At 33.0% G+C, this 17140-nt stretch overlaps 2 protein-coding genes across 5 annotated transcripts; both read left to right on the top strand.

Annotated features, from left to right (window-relative positions):
• Window positions 1-651: 651 nt before the first annotated feature.
• Window positions 652-3732, top strand: LOC127255412 (NAD(P)H-quinone oxidoreductase subunit U, chloroplastic). The gene is made up of 5 exons (XM_051280924.1): window positions 652-881; window positions 1767-2027; window positions 2105-2256; window positions 3047-3187; window positions 3539-3732. Exons 1-5 carry the CDS (start codon window positions 749-751, stop codon window positions 3632-3634), a joined length of 783 nt encoding a protein of 260 aa, XP_051136881.1. The 5' UTR covers window positions 652-748; the 3' UTR covers window positions 3635-3732.
• Window positions 3733-6908: 3176 nt separating this feature from the next.
• LOC127255693 (F-box/LRR-repeat protein 15-like) lies at window positions 6909-16594 on the top strand. 4 transcript variants are annotated; one of them, XM_051281366.1, is made up of 18 exons: window positions 6909-7133; window positions 7529-7797; window positions 9393-9573; window positions 9674-9806; window positions 10082-10181; window positions 10286-10483; window positions 10562-10832; window positions 10955-11053; window positions 11151-11239; window positions 11329-11428; window positions 11542-11712; window positions 12203-12355; window positions 14174-14334; window positions 14454-14652; window positions 14812-15278; window positions 15397-15460; window positions 16016-16102; window positions 16187-16594. In XM_051281366.1, the coding sequence occupies exons 2-18, from the start codon at window positions 7637-7639 to the stop codon at window positions 16274-16276; spliced, it is 2724 nt and encodes a 907-aa protein (XP_051137323.1). In that variant the 5' UTR covers window positions 6909-7133; window positions 7529-7636; the 3' UTR covers window positions 16277-16594. The 4 variants fall into 4 exon arrangements, with proteins under 4 accessions (XP_051137323.1, XP_051137321.1, XP_051137322.1 ...); XM_051281364.1 differs by having other exon boundaries at window positions 7451-7797; XM_051281365.1 differs by having other exon boundaries at window positions 6910-7133; window positions 7451-7797; window positions 9492-9573.
• Window positions 16595-17140: the final 546 nt, after the last annotated feature.

Raw genomic sequence — 17140 nt, 5'->3', positions numbered from 1 at the left:
ATTAATTTAGCTACGTCAATATTTAGTATTGTAAATTGTCACGTGATTAAAAGACTAAAGTGATAAAAGGTCCAGCAATAATCATGACTTTGTGTGGCGTTTTGATCTAAAATTTATGTTAATAGATTTGTTTATATTATTTAAAATAAGTAATCTTCTCATTATCTAATATTTCATCTGTTTCATATTTATTTATTCATTTATTTTTTTGTACGAATTTTTAGAAATATTAGTATTATATTGAAATATAGTTGAAAGACTAATAAAAAAAAAAGACTAAACTAAACTTATTAGTATTATATGATATAAAAGTAATGGCATTTGTGTAATATATTTTAAATTAAAATGATATTTTTTTAATGTCACTTAGATAGTACAATTACTAAAAAATAAAATTGATACTTTGTTATGGGACGGACCAAAATGAAAAAATAAATAAATTGTTAATAGACGGGAGAGTATTTTTTTACTGTCAATATATTAAATTTGGTGTTAATATATTTATATAATTCAAAATGGATATCAAAAATCAGAGTGGCGCAGCGGAAGCGTGGTGGGCCCATAACTGGCTCTGATATTTGTCGTAATTGAAATTTTTTTACAAAAATAGTTGGGAAGGATAAATACGTCCTTAAACATTTGTAGGGCAAGGAAAAAAGTGGATAAGGCTGTGCTCGTCCCCGCCTTCACTTCCCTCTCGCTGCTTTTTGCCTCCTGCATCGATTCTTCGCAGGTTGAGAAAAATTAAATGGCCTCCGCCGCCAATTCTGGTCCGCCATTTTCGGTGGAGACTTGCTGCTTTAGAAGAAGAAGAAGAGGGACAAGATCACATGTGGTCTCTTTGTCCTTTGTTTTTCTCCATTTCTTCGATCAATCCAAAGGTATTAATTTATAAGTTCTAATGTCTGTCTCAATTCTCAGATCACTTCACTGCATTGACTATCATCCTTTTGATATCTTCGATTTAGTTTGTTTTCATTTGTTTACTTGGAATGTGTATTGCCTGAGTTTTGTGTAAGAAGTATGAGTTCAGAAATGGAGCAGAATTATACATGCATATATATATATATACACGTAAATTGAATGTGTTGGATATATGTATACCTGGCTGAGGTTGGATTTGGATCTTATCGAATATTCATTCAGTGGTCTAAATGCAGTTCTTTTGGTTTGATGGATTTGAATATGTGGACAGAATTTAAATTACTTCGTAGAACGAGCCGAACCAATCAGAATTTAAAGTATTTGTGTTGGTTCGCTCGTTAACGTTCACGAAGAAGGAATGTATTCATTCGATAAGCATTTGAGCCCATTTGTAGTGTTCGAGTTCGGTTCCTTAAAAGCAATTTTATTGTTGGAACTCGTATTCTTGTTCAACTCATTTAAACTTGTTTGAATAAGTATGATGTTTTATTTTATTTTTTAATTCATATATACAATATTTTATTTAATTTTTTAATTAATAATTTTATATATATTTTTTAAAGAACTTTCGTGAACAAAGTTCAGATTCGTTCACTAATAAAACAAGTCTATATATATTGTTCAACTTAATTTACATTTGCGAACGAACTTAAATCGAGCCGAACTGAGCAGGAATGACTCAGTAGTACTTTGGAATTTGAATATGTTATTTTACACTATTAAATGTTTAAAATTACTCAACATTAAGAGGAATTTATTTGAAATCATAGGACAAGTTGTAATATGTCCTGAATTTAGAAATTCAAGTTGTGTTTTTTCTCTAACTCCCTACCTCTCCAAAGTGTCTCATAGATCCATCAACAAACTTACGGCGGCGGCCGCCACGTCGCCGCGGGCCGCACACGCCGGACATTACCCCACCCGCTTTAGGACAACAAAGCAACAAAAGTTGCCATCATCGTTGCGTATGATCAGAAATTGCAGCGATGGAAGTGAAAGTGCAATGGCGACCGAAGAAGAATCCGAGGCACCAATGGAGGTTCCCCAAGGGCCTCCGTCGCTTATATCCGCGCTCAATGTGGAGAAGGCGTTGCGCGGCATTGGTAAACGCCATTTGTCGCCCGTCTTCCAAAATGTCACTCTATGTTCTATATGAGGTTACAAATTACGATTGGTGCAGCCATCACCGACGTCGATCATTATGGGAGACTTGGGCTCAGAAGCGGATGTTCTTACGAGGAGGTCGATGTCGCGTACAAAAACAAAATAGCGGAAGCGACGAACAAAGGGCTGTCCGAGGAAGAACTTGGCAAGGAGCTCGAGCTTCTGAAGGTATCTATGCATGACTCACGACTCGTTATTACAACATCTGCTCGATAAATTTGCCTAAGGTTAGCGAAAGAAACTTCGCAATTAGGAGTGGATCCATATGGGGGCTATCCGACACCAGGCCCCCACCCCCGCCCCCCCTCCTTCCAAAAAAAAATTATATTTTTCAAATCAAATTATTGTAAATCAAGTGGTGAGACATCCTGCGTAATAGTTAAGTCATGGGTTCAATCTAAGGTGGATTGCGTGTGTGTTTGAATTGGGAAAAATAAAAATAATAGAATTTTTAATGGGAAAAATAAAATTACTTTTAATGTAAAAAAGTAATTTTTTTTATATAATTATAGTATAATGTCTCCCTTAATTCTAAGTTTATTACTTTACTACATTCTTCTTATTCACTTGTTGTTGTTGTTGTTATGCAAAGAAAAAAATAAATCAAAGTAGACGGCATTGAATTAATAGAAGTGAATCGGTGTCCAGCCCCTTAAAGTTCGAAGGCCGGTTCCACCACTACGTGTACTTATGGTCAATTATTATTTTTATCCTATATATTTTAGTGATTTGTTGAAGACCTATACCTTGCAAAATATTATGACATTCACAAATTAATAAACAAATTACTGGCATTTTCGGTCCTTAGATAATGAGTATTTTGTAATGTATAGGACCAAAATGCTGTTGAAAAAACTTACGGAACAAGAGTGATAATTCATTATAGACATAGAATTGAATTTGTAATTTTTTGTGGATGGTGAATAAGATGTGATCATGCGTCGTACTTGACCTGTAGGAATCTCACGACATATTATCATCCGTGGAGGAGCGACGGATGTATGATTGGAGCTTGGCGAGGAGCGGTAAACCGGAGAAATATATGTGGCCTTTCGAGGTCGATATCACTCAAACTCCCACCGCCATCCCTCCTCCTCGGGTATCCCTTTCTCTAACTTCTTGTCTTCATATATATAATACTTCTTCCATTTCAATTTTAATCGGTCAATTTTTGTTCAAGATCAATTGTACAAATAGTACAATTTTGATACCTTTTTTACAACTTTACTTCTACTTTTTATTTAAAATATTTTTATAAATTGTATTTAGAAATGATAAAATGGAAAAAAGGCTTTGCATAAATAAAGAGAGATTGCAAAAGTTTTAAACATCTCAAATTAGAAATAATAGTAAATATTTTACGATAAAGGGAGTACATGTGATACGACTATTGTGTGTTTACTATGAATGATTATTTATTATCGACGTATTATTCGATATTGGTTTGTAGGAGCCTGAGGATGAAGGGCCGACGAGGCTGGTTGGATACTTCATGCTGTCTTGGTTGTTGCTATCATTTGTGTTGTATATTGTCTTCAATCGTTGATATTGGTGTCGATTTTATTGTAAAATATTGGCAAAATTAGAAAATATTGGAAACTTAATCGATGGTATATATTAATTCTTATAGCGGCGGATTGGGTACTGAATGGATCAAATCAATATATATATAATGGAGGTGGACGGTCGATGTTTTTGTATAGTTTATATATTGTAATGTGTTGTATAAATATAAGTATTGTGTTGAAATAAATAAATATTGTGTTATGTAAAATTATATTATATTCTGTCAGAATATGTATTGTATATTAATATTGTACTATTATATGTAGACAAATGCACTTGTTTCTTTTTTTTTTTTTGTTTTATGATGTGGAATCTGTAGCCGTTACCCGAAAATGTATACGGGTAAATCCCCGATCGAACCAATACCTTGCAAATTAGGCCCAACAAGGCAAGTCACACTATGCGAACTATGTGTGGCAGGTGGATTTGGAAGCGTTGAGATTTGAATCCATGACATCACGTTCACAAGTTTATTCCCTACACAATTAGGTCATCCTTTACGGGACTACACTCATGTTTTATACATATGGATTCCGGTGTGTTTCTTTGGTATTAAAATAGTTTTTAATATGATGTTTTGTGAGAGAAAAAAATATATTTATTTTCCAAAAATATAAAATTCAAATAGTAAAATTTGAAAAAACTTAATTAACGAAAGAAACACGTATTGTTCTATATATTGTATATACAACTATGTAGTATATGTGTAACTATTGGAGAATTAGAAACGCTTGTTTGTTTAACAATGTCACAAATATTTAGTAATTGTTGGTCCAAAAGGATCATATTTTTATGCTTTAACCTATTATTAGTGGTGGTAGATGAATTATGTTTTAAAATTATTTGCAGTCATTACCATAATTAAATTTTGGCTAAGGATCATGTGATGATGTTATGTTTTAATGTTGAATCTCATCATTAAATCAACAAAATTACATTTTTAGCCTTCTGTTAAATATGCTAAATGAGATTAAAGGTTGTGATTATCTCTAGCAATGCTAATTTTTATGAAGAATTGTTGAATTGAAAAATATTCGGTGAACAAGCTGATTATTTAAATTTAAAATTCAAATATATGATTATTAGATATTATATAAAAAATAAGTATTAAACATAATATTTTTTAATAATAAATAAAATTAGTATAATATAATAAATAAAGAATAAGTAAAAAGAAGAAAAATAAATAGTAAAATTCAATATAATTTAATAACACACTATATGTTACATATGTTACCTTAAATTAAATTTCTAACCACAAACTATCAAAACAAATTTATCCTTATTTTAATAATACTCTCTTATCCTTATTAAAATAAGATTGTCATGGATTTTTTTGAAAAAAATTTCTATTCATAAAAGAAATTTTCTTTTAAAACATAAATCATTTATTCTGATTTCATTCTTATTTATCTTGTACAAGTGATTAATAAATATATATTATATATTTTTTTTAAATATCATATTAAAATACTATTTAAATAAAAATTTAAATTTAATAATTTATTTAAATTGCTTTCAAATCACAATCAAACTAATTCAAAATTATTATTATTTTTTTTTAATACTCGCTTTTTCCCAAACAAGGTACATTTAATTTGACACGGATTTTTAGATACATATGTGTGTGCGGCACAGGGGTGTGCATGTATATATATACATGTGTGTGTGCGGCACTCCTAGTACCTGGTCAAAGCCCGGGACCGAGGATCTGCTTAGATTGATGGAGAGAAGTATATATTTTATTTTATTTTATTTGGATGACGTAGGGACTAAAGTATGAAATAAAGATTAAAAGTGTGTTTGGTCGAAGGATTCCATAGGATTTGTATTATTCACACAATTTTTTCCCAAAAAAGTACCAAATCAAACACTTATTTTTTTATATTATTCTATAAATCAACTTTACATTCAAAACATCACATCAATTAGGGGTGGGCAAAAAAATCGAACAGAACCGCCGAACTGTTTAATCGAACCGAATTTTCGGTTAACCGAGCAAATTCGGTTCGAATACAAATACTGCATATTTGATAGTTGCTCGGTTCGGTTCGGTTTCGGTTTTTGATATTTTTTTCGGTTCGGTTAACCGAACCGAATATATTTATATATTTATGTTATTATATTTTTATTTATATTAATAATTATATTCGATTCGGTTTCGGTTCGATTACGGTTCGGTTTCGGTTCGGATATTTGAAATATTTGCAAATATTTTGATTTAATTAGAATTTTAATTATTTTTTAATATATTATTTTTTTTATTTCGGTTCGGTTCGAATTATTTGCAAATATTGCAAATATTTTCGGTTCGAATACGGTTCACGGTTTCGGGTATTTGTTCGGTTTGGTTCGGATATCAAATACCTGCATATTTGCAAATATCCGAACCATGTCCACCCCTAACATCAATACTTATTTATATCACATCATAAAACTATTCAAATTCAAAATTTTTACTATTCAAATCTCAATATAAAATTCAAACCCCCAAACCCAAACAAACGACGTCATGGTCACAAGTTCATCTCCACACCACCAAGTCATCCATTAATAACTAATTATTTCATATCCCTCCGTCCCACGTACCATGTCCATATTGCCGTTTCTGTCCGTCCCACATACCATGTCACTTTTCTTTTTTGGAAAATAATTATACATTTTAATCTTATTTAAAACATTTTAATTTTTTTAAATTTTAATTAAACTAATTAATTATCTTAATCTTAATTTATTATAATTATTTATATTATAGGATAATTATTTTTATTAATACATTCTTAATTATCTATTAATTACATCCCTTTCTGTCTACAAGACACGGTATACTGAGGAAGTATTTTGAAAATGTTGCAGAATATTTGAGATATACCAAAAAAAAATATTACATAATGTTTGGGAGAAGAGTATTATTCATTTGTCCGCCAAAATTATATTCAAAACTTTTAAGCGGAAAAAAAAAAAAAAAAAAGTAAAGTGTTTAATATTATTTTTGTACTTTTATTTAAAAATAAAAATATAATTGAAACTTTTGTGAAATTAATATATATTGGATGTTAAAAAAGAAAGCATAAATATAAATAAATATAAAAATAATGGATAAAAATTAAAAAATATATAAATATTTTTTTACTATAATAAACAAAAAGAAAAAAGTAAATTAAATTTCAATTTTATAGTATTAAAATATCAATACATATTTATAGATAATTATTTCAAAATCGTTGTATTAAAAACTAAAACAGAAAAATCTATTTCTACGCAAAACAAACACAGGGGCAGATGTTTCTCGGGACGACGCTGTCGAAGTTCAAATTAGGGCACTCTGTCGATGAAAAATAATAACTATTGCTAATCATCCTCGGACGAAATCTTTCGTGTCGCATCGCAAAATAGGCCAAGATTGAGACCCAGTCGGAGACTTTTAGTCTAATTACTGCTCCGGATCGCCTCCATTGCCGCCGATCGTCTCCGATAAGGTATCTTCTCAGAACTTGTCACTGTCCCCATTTAGAGATCTAATTTGTTTCCGTATGCGAAGCTTTTGTGTCCATATTTTATGAGATTTAAGACAATTTTGCGGAGAGATTGGAGAAACCGGGTGTTGTTTATACTTTTTATTTTTTCTCGTAATATTTGGGTGAAATTTGCGGGGTTGTTAGCTAGGGTTAGTGAAGCTTAGAGCTTTTTGTCATTGCGTATGGAGATTTGGTGTTTTTGCTTGTGTGTGCTTCGGAAGGAAAAGAGGGAAGGTGATATTGTTAGTATCGGTTGTATTTACATTCTTCAATTGCAGTATTAAGGGGAAAGGGAAAACGAGAGAGAGGGTGGAACAGCTGAAATGGAGAATGATGATTCTGAGCTAGGGTTTCAGGACTTTTGGGGCAGTTTTACTGGAAAGAGATATGGGGGTCGCAAGAGAGCTATCCATCATGAGAGAAGCGAGAGTTCTGATTATGATGATGAGCGTGAAAGTGTGTTGATGTCTATGAAGGAACCAAAGCCAACACATTCTTCAAGTGGAGGGGTGAAATTTGGGTCGGTTGGTGAGTCTTCCTGCTCATTCAAGAAGATTGTTACAGTCAGAGATGATTGTGAGCGTGGCGGTAGGAATAAAAAGCTCAAAATGACCTCCTATTCGACGTAAGCTCTCTCTCTAGAAATGCCTGCAGGTGCTGTATGATGCACTTATCCAAATATGATCGGTTATTAATTCGTTTTCGTATGCCTTTTCTTAGGGCTGTCCATCCAAACCTTATAAATATATCTTGAATTATGATTTTTTTATTAGATCCCTCGGAAGTGAGCTAATGTCTTAGAAATTTGTGTACTTATTCAAGTTTAAATGATATATTCCGCCTATTTCTTTGATCTTTAAACTCCCTCACATACCTAACTTTCATCTAAAGCGCTAAATGGCGCACTTCCTTGCATAGTTCTCTGTCTTAAATGTGAATGCCATAGTTAGAATCCCAAATGTTTGATACTGACTTTAAAACTACTTGGAGAATATAATCTAGTCACGGTAATGAGTTTTTGGATTTAGTCAAGTAAATTATTTTCTAATTGTATTTTCTTCTAAGTTTTACTTGAATAAGTAGCTTGAAACTTTGCAGAAAAACTATATTTAGCGTTAATGTTAGAAGCTGTTTATTTTTAAGTTGGGAATAAGAATCCTTTGAATTTTTTATTAAAGTGAATAGCTTCTTAAAAGAGTCCTTTGAACTTTTTATTTGAGTTAATATTAATCCAAGCAAAAAACATAACAGAGGCCTTATATGTTTATTATAATTATGTTGTACTAAATCAATAACAATTGATTTTGGTAAGCACAATATGTTTGTTGGATACCACACTGTTGAGAACAGCACAAGATGAGCCTAAGAATAGCCTCAAAGTTTTATTTTGTTGGATAAAAAATTCCAGTATAAGGGGTTAGCAGTTAGCCTGTTTTTGTCCCCCTAGTTGTAGCATAAATAGGAAATTGGGGCATTTGGGTAAAGTTATTACTGCAATTTTCATCCTCACAACTTCAATTATGGTCATTATGATCTATTTGAAAATCACATTTTATTTGGGAATTAGGTGAAATATTAGTTTGCGTCTCTAATATCATAGGGTGTATTTGTGAGAGTTTAGTTTTGAGTTTTGGTTTTGAATAGTAAAATTTTGAATCAAAATAGTTGTTTGATGTGATATAAATATGTATTAATGTGATGTTTTGATACTAAAATTTAATTTTAGTGTAATATAATAAATGAAAAATAGGTGTTTGATTTGATGTTTTTGAAGGAAAAAAATTATTGGAATAGTAAAACCAAAATCAAAGTTGCACAAGTAAACACACCCATAGTAATCATGTTCCACCAAAATACTAATACGGAAATCCAATAATCTTAGTTATCATAAATTTGATGATAAATAGTATAAAATATTATTTTGTAAAACTAGGCACTTTTGAAATTAATAGTGTCTATTGTGTATTAGTGGTTGATTTATGATTTTATCTGTTAGTATTCAAATAAGGCTATTGTTGGTTTAAGAAGTCCTGCCTCTGTGCACTAGTTGTCATTAGCAATCATGGTTCTTTGGGTGCACTCTTTTGGAATTTGATTTAAGTTCTTTGACTATGCAACTTTCATGATTCCCATTAAAAGATAAAACAAAATTCCAAAGAACACAATCTATTTCTTTGTTTTTTAGATATATATGCACATTCTGATATGTCTTGTATGCAGGAATGAGCTTACTACTTTTGAAAATGAGATTCACTATCCTACACCAGTTCAGAAGGAAACTGACTCTATGAATGTACTTGAATCTAATGTTATGAACAGTAACACGAGAAGTGACTATGTTGCTCGTAAAACAGACTATTTAGATGCTTCGATGGATCTTCCAGATGACATATTGCATGCAGTAAGTATTACAGATGATTCATGTTAAAACATAATTTATTTATTTTCTGTTTTTAAGTGTTAAGACATTTTCTTAGAAATTAGAATGCTATTTGCTGCAGGTTTTCTCTTTCTTAGACCTCATTGATCTCTGTCAAGCAGCAGGGGTTTGCAGGCAGTGGAGAGACACAAGTTGTCATGAAGACTTTTGGCGGTTTTTAAATTTTGAGAATAAGGCCATGTCTATCGAACGATGTGAGTGTAGTTTAATTGCGATATACTATTTGTTCAACGATTTTTTTATTCATTATATGGCTAAATTATATGACGTTTTGACATAAATATGGATTCAAAGTTCTTTTTGCTATTTGGCTTAAAGAATGCTCAGTGAACACTTGAGCTTATGTGAACTATAATCATGCAAAATCCAACTATTATTCGGCTTAAAGCCTTTTCATTCCTACATGCATATGTTATTTTCTTATCCCATCAGGTTAAGAACTTACTTTTAACTTTCTTCTTTCATTTAGTTGAAACCATGTGTGACCGATATCCAAACGCTACAAGTGTGAATGTCTATGGTACTCCGAGAATTGATCTTCTTGGAATGAGAGCAGTAACTTCATTGAGGTATATACAATATGCATTTTTGTAAGAAGGTTTAACTGTGGTAGTCTTATATTATGAAGCTCTGATTTGTCAGTCTTATATTATGAACCTCTGATTTGTCTCAGAAATCTTGAGAGTTTAACTCTGGGCAAAGGCCAGTTACCGGAGGCATTTTTCCAAGCATTAACTGATTGCCGCATGTTGAATAAATTAGTTATCAATCATGCTACTTTGGGGAGTGGCCCTCAGGAAATACCCATTTCAAATGATAGATTAGTTGAGCTTCACATACTGAAATGCCGTCTGCTCCGCATATCTGTCAGGTACAAAGTTAACCATTTTTGTCTCATTTTGTCCTATTGTTTTTCAACTATATTAATTATAGTTATGGTCTTCTACAGATGTCCACACCTTGAAACCTTGTCTCTCAGGCGTAGTAGCATGTCTCATGCAGTACTCAATTGTCCCATTTTGCAAGAACTTGATATTGCTTCCTGTCACAAGCTTTCTGATGGTGCAATTTGTTCAATAGCAACATCCTGCCCACTATTGGAATCCTTGGATATGTCGAATTGTTCGTATGTGAGTGATGAGACACTTGGGGAAATAGCCCGGGCTTGTAGAAATCTCCGAATTCTTGATGCCTCATATTGCCCAAACATCTCACTTGAAGTAAGATAATTATTCTTGGGGAGGAATGTTTCATGGATATATGCATACATATATATATATATATACAGTTGCTACATCATATAGAATTTATGTTTACTCTGACACATTATTATTTCTTGTAGGGTGTGAGACTGCCAACGTTGACAGTTCTTAAGCTGCATAGTTGTGAGGGCATTACTTCTGCTTCAATGGCTGCTATAGCTTTTAGTTACTTGCTGGAGGTTTGTTGCTATTGTCCATTATCTCATGTTTTCCCGTGATTTTATGGTTTCGACCATAGGTTGCTCATGCCTCATATCATTTACATATCTTTTGTAGGTTCTTGAGCTTGATAATTGCAGCCTATTGACATCAGTATCTTTGAATCTTCCATGCCTGAAGGATATACGGCTTGTACACTGCCGGAAGTATGCCATACTCTTGGACCATCTGCCCTCGACATCAATCCTTTTTATTTTATTATTCAACTGTGATGATTACTTGTGTATCTCTGCAGATTCGCTGATTTAAATTTACAGAGTGGAGGGTTGTCATCAGTTACAATTTCTAATTGCCCTTCCCTCCAGAGAATCAGTATTACATCGAATGTCCTTGAGGTACTTTAATTCATGAATTATTTGTTGGCATGAATTATTATGGAAATGCATTTAAGCTGTAAGCATGATCTGTTTGTAATTTTACATATAATTTTACTTGAATTTACTTGCAGAAATTAGTGTTGCAAAAGCTAGAAAGCTTGAAAGAGTTAGCACTGCTATGCTCTTGTCTGCAAGAAGTAGACCTTTCTGAATGTGAATCCTTGACGAATTCCATTTGTGAAGTTTTCAGCAGTGGAGGAGGCTGTCCTGTAGTGAGGTCATTGGTCCTTGATAATTGTGAGGTTTGTTTTGCACATCCTCATTCAGTTCTTAATCTAACATTTTTGGGCTCCACCCATTAATGAAATTAACTATGATAAAAATAAATTTTCTGCGTTGGTGAATTACATTTTGGTCATTCTATAATTAGTGTCTCTACATGGAGGCTACTGGTATTCTTTTAAGTAATTGGATCTTAAAATCTCAGAGGATCAAGTTTTGTCAATGTTGGACATGATCTGTTTGCTGTCTATTAGCCAAATAAACAAAACAAGTGTTGTTCAATTTGATCCAAGTATGAATTCTGTTGAAAATGGGAAACAAAAAATAATAATAATGATGTAACGAATTTGGAATGGGGTTTTCCACACACAAATTGGAAGTTGTATGATAGAACATTTAACATGTTTATTGTGAACCTATAAATAGTTTTACTTAACCTATTTGTGCCATTGATATATTAGTATGTTATGTATTATAATTTGCATATCTAATTGCACTTCTTACTTTCAGAGTTTGACGACAGTGAGCTTCTGCAGTAAATCTTTGGTCAGTCTTTCACTTGGTGGTTGCCGTGCAATTACTTCTGTTGAACTTAGATGCCCTCAACTCAAGCATGTCTCATTAGATGGTTGTGATTATCTTGAAAGAGCATCATTTTCGCCTGTAAGTTGTCACGGTTATTCCTTTGGTGTTATTTTGTTGTATTATGCCTGTATTTCATGCTTAGTTTAGGCCCATTTTAAACTATTTATATTATTCATTGTTTTATGTAACTAAATTTTCTTTTAAGAAAATATAATGAACTTCTAAATGGTTTTAGAGCCATGTTTTTTTTGCGTAAATCTCGGAGATCCAAAATATACCCAGAGAACCACCTTCACAATCTAAGATCTTTGACCGCATTGCCTCTCGAATTTGACATTCTCTATCACACCGAAAATAACAGTCACACCTGAAAACCTTGAACCCAATTTGATCGCCTTTGTTTGTTGCTTTCTTGATGCATGTGACCTACACTGCCACTGTGTTCTTGACTTTAAAATGACATTGGCCAGCGAACTCTATTGTTAGACACAGTGCATGTGAGCCACCTACGTTGGGAAATGTCTAGTCAACCCAACCAAGATAATGTTTCTGTTGCCATCGATGTTGCCGCAGGTGGAGGCACATCAGGCATCCGATCACCAAAATTTTCCGACATAAGGATACTTGGAATACTTATGACCTATTTGTCAAGTTAGTTTCCTATCTTTGATCAAGTTTTGGTTCGGTCTTCGATCATCTACCAAGAGTTTCTGCCTATGGGTTTACTTTCTTAGGGTTTAACGCCACGTCGCTACCTCTGCAACAGAGGATTGCCACCACTAGAAATCTTAATTTGCCAAAAACTCTAATTTCTTAGGGTTTAGGGTTGGCCGCCGCCATAACAGAGGATTACTGCCACCAAAAATCTTAATTTGGCTAAAACCCTAATTTCTTAATGTTTAGCATCACATCTGCAATATAGAATTGCCGGAGCCGTGATAGATCGCCATCATTAAACCCAAATTTAGCTTAAACTCTAATTTTTAAGGTTCAGTGCTGCCGCTGCAATATAGGATTGCCACCCCAGCCATGACATATGATTGATTTGAATGGTCGAAATTTAATGCTCAATTATGAAATTCGTCCTATTCAGACTCCATCACCCCTAGTCTCTTGCCAAACTCAAGCTAGCCTCTGCACCACCTTAAGTTTGGGGATGTTAAGATATAATTTTAGATAGATATTTTGGTTCATATTATCTAGATTTGGTGGTTATTATTCATGCTTATCTACTAAATTATGTTATTATTGAGCTTATTTCTTTCATATTATGCTTATTAGTAGGCTTTGATTATATTATCAATAAACAACTTTGAATTTCTTCCAAATTGCACCAAGTGTGGTTCCATGCAAAGCAGACATTTCGTTCACCGCAGTCTGATATCACCTTGAATGACCTAAAACCTCAGGCCAAGAACAGGGAACAAAGATGGTATTCTAGACATATTGACAAGCTTGTAACAAGCTTGGATCGTATGATCAGCTTGCAGACATATTGACAAGCTCTTAGAGGTTCTAAATCTAAGTTCATATGTAACAAGCTTGGATTGTATGACTTGTACACTCTAACTTAGAGAGAGAATGTTAGATTAGGCCTGTTATTTATAGTTTAGGCACATTTAAACTATATCTATTTTATTTATTGTGTTGTGTAACTAGATTTCTTTTGAGAACAAAATAAACTTCTACATATTCCTATTGGTGTTTTAGTCTGTTGATTTGTGTTTACCTTATACCTGCCTGTTTGTAACTGCTTGCCATTGGTAGATTGTTCATTTTCAAGGGTTGCTTTTGTAATAACGACACTGAGAAAGTATTGCATATGTACTTTACTCTGGTTTATTATTATTATTATTTTGGTATTAAGTCTCCAAATCTTTGGTAAATCAATGGCAGGTGGCTCTTAGGACCTTGAATTTGGGCATATGTCCCAAATTGAATGTGCTACATATCGAAGCTCCATTGATGGTTTCACTTGAACTGAAGGGATGTGGTGCATTATCAGAAGCATACATCCATTGCCCCCTTCTAACATCTTTGGATGCCTCATTCTGCAGGTTAATCTACTTCAGAAAATGTCTTGGGTTGTTTGGAAACTATACTAACAGAATTAAGTTGGCACTCTTTATCGTTTTTTGGTTCTCAAGTGTAATCCTTTTATGATTGATATATGCAGCCAACTCAAGGATGACTGTCTGAGTGCTACAATATCTAATTGCCCACTAATTGAATCATTGGTCTTGATGTCATGCCCCTCCGTTGGTCCTGATGGACTTTCGTCCCTCCTTGGCCTGCACAAGTTGACTTACCTTGATTTATCGTACACATTTTTGGTAGATCTGCAGCCGGTCTTTTTCTCATGTTTGCACTTGAAGGTAATTCGCCACAATTTTGTTTCTCCGCTTTATTCACCATGTTAGTAACCCACCCAATTCTGTTGTAGACTTGGTAGTACATAATTGATCATGCTTTCTGGATTAATATATGAACCTTTTGTAAAACATGCTTTTTGTTTATATTTACTTTATTTCTAGGTTCTAAAATTGCAAGCATGCAAGTATCTCTCTGATGCGTCGTTAGAGCCTCTCTACAAAAGTGGTGCCCTTCCAGCTTTGAATGAACTGGACTTGTCCTACGGCACACTCTGCCAGTCATCAATTGAGGAGTTACTTGCTGGCTGTATGCATTTAACTCATATCAGTTTGAACGGTTGTGTGAACTTGCATAACTTGGATTGGGGATCTCAACCTGATAAGCTATCTGAAAGTAGTACTTCCGATGCATCGTCATCTAGCCATTATTTTTCAGAAAGTGTCATGTACGAGGGCCAACCTAGCTGCCTATTGCAGAACCTCAGCTGCGTCGGTTGCCCAAATATCAAGAAAGTGGTTATTCCTCCCACAATAAGAAGCTTCCATTTATCATCGATAAACCTTTCTTTGTCTTCAAATTTAAAGGAAGTTGACATATCTTGTTGCAACTTGTTACTTCTCAACTTGAGGTATGTGTTATAATACTCACAGTTTTCCTCAGAGCCTGAAACATTACTATCACCCCCCCACCAACCCCCCCCCCCCCCCCCCAATTGTAATTTCATTTTGTTTCGACTCTATTTGCAGCAACTGTTACTCGGTGCATATCTTGAAGCTCAACTGTCCAAGACTGACGAGTCTTCTGATTCAAGTATGACTTTTTGTCTAATTCTTATGTACTTCAATAGATGCAACAGTTTCCATTTCTGCTTACAGATCTTAGTTAATATTTTATCATTTATGTCTACACTTTGGCTTTAAGTTTTACAAAAGAGCTGAAAAAAATTGATCTTTTTGTCGGGGTAGTGGGAACTTATTGGTGTGTTTGTCTGGGAGTTTGGATTTTGAATTTGAATAGTTGTACGACATGATATAAACAGGTATTGATATAATGTTTTGAATGTAAAATTGATTTTTTTTATAATATAAAAGGTGAAAAATAGGTAATTAGTTTTGATGTTTTTTTAGTGAAAAAATTTGATGAATAGTAGAATTCCGGTAAAGTTCGCCAAACGAACACATCCTATGATTTTGAAAATGCAGGATGTGTTAACTTTATATGTACTTTACAAAGATTTTGTCGACATAACATTAGGATTCATTCTACAGCTTTTAGGCTTTGCTACATTACCTCCGACTCTTCGCTAACTGTTGAGATTCAACTTCAATCTTGTTTGTAACCAATTGGGTATCTTTATTTATGTAGTCCTGTAAAGTCGACGAGGAAACTGTTGAAACAGCCATTATGCCATGCCACATGCTGGAGACACTCGACGTCCGCTGTTGCCCCAAGGTGAGACAGACGAACATCATTTCATGTTCTTTCTAAATCACAAATCTTCTCATTGGGAGTCTGATTGTTTGTTTCGCTCGACAGATATCTTCATTGAGCAATGGCACCTTTCGCAAAGCTTGCCCGAGTTTAAAGCGCATATTCAACGGCACATTCAACGGCGCAGCGCCGTGAGACAGAGAAAAATAAAAGGCATGCACTCTCCATACATCATCTAGAATTGGGTTATGACCCAATATATGATTTATAGATTGTTTTTTTTTTTTTAATGACGTGGGAACCGACAGCTGCAACTACGGGAAGTTGTCATTTGTGATTATACTTAGCAGTGATTGTATGTATGTATGTATGTATGTATGTATGTATTGGTAGGGTTAAGAGCTTCTTTGCACACATTTTGGTGGGAGATTTTCAGAATTGAGTGCTACTTATTTATTTCTAAGCCAAAGCCAACTTTATTGAACTATGAAATGGCTTTAGCTTGGGTGACTACTTCATTAGCCATATTATTATAAAGTTAAATTGCATCTATAATGTGTTTTTAATATATATATAAGCTCCTTGAGTCCTAATTATTTTGTCATTTTTGTATGTCGAATTTAAATATATATGTTTTGTTTTTTAAGTAAATTTTTTTTTTTTTACTTTAATAAAGAATATCTATGTATTTTACACAATAATGCTCCTTTTATTGTATTATTATCTATAAAATATTATTATATTTAATTTTGTGTAAAGGTCAAATGGATATACAAAATTGAGATGGATGGAGTATAATCTGACATTTTTTTTTTGTTTGGACTGAAATTGTTTTTTTATCATTTTTGTTTGTCTTATTTAAAATTATTTTTTTATAATAGAAGTAATTATATACTTATTATTAAAAATATATTTATTTTTCTATAGAAATTATAATTATATCATTACATTATATATGTATTTATTAATTAATAAAATCTTATTATTTATTACATTTTAAAATTATCACAAAAGTACATGTATATTTTGTTAACATAATTATGATCAACTCATTTGAAA

The sequence above is a fragment of the Andrographis paniculata genome, unplaced genomic scaffold (assembly GCF_009805555.1).
Source record: "Andrographis paniculata isolate CXL003 unplaced genomic scaffold, ASM980555v1 Contig54END, whole genome shotgun sequence".
NCBI classification, from domain to species: domain Eukaryota; kingdom Viridiplantae; phylum Streptophyta; class Magnoliopsida; order Lamiales; family Acanthaceae; genus Andrographis; species Andrographis paniculata.
Note: the sequence above shows the minus strand (reverse complement) of the source record. Positions and strands in the feature narration are given on the sequence as shown.

Bases quoted from the DNA above. Each gene is read 5' to 3' on its own strand.
- LOC127255412 (XM_051280924.1), top strand. From the start codon at position 749: ATGGCCTCCGCCGCCAATTCTGGTCCGCCATTTTCGGTGGAGACTTGC. The intron at 2,257-3,046 runs GTATCTATGCAT...CTTGACCTGTAG, and splicing joins AGGAGCTCGAGCTTCTGAAG to GAATCTCACGACATATTATC. The intron at 3,188-3,538 runs GTATCCCTTTCT...ATTGGTTTGTAG, and splicing joins CCGCCATCCCTCCTCCTCGG to GAGCCTGAGGATGAAGGGCC.
- LOC127255693 (XM_051281364.1), top strand. From the start codon at position 7,496: ATGGAGAATGATGATTCTGAGCTAGGGTTTCAGGACTTTTGGGGCAGT. The intron at 7,798-9,392 runs GTAAGCTCTCTC...TCTTGTATGCAG, and splicing joins AAAATGACCTCCTATTCGAC to GAATGAGCTTACTACTTTTG. The intron at 10,484-10,561 runs GTACAAAGTTAA...GGTCTTCTACAG, and splicing joins CTGCTCCGCATATCTGTCAG to ATGTCCACACCTTGAAACCT.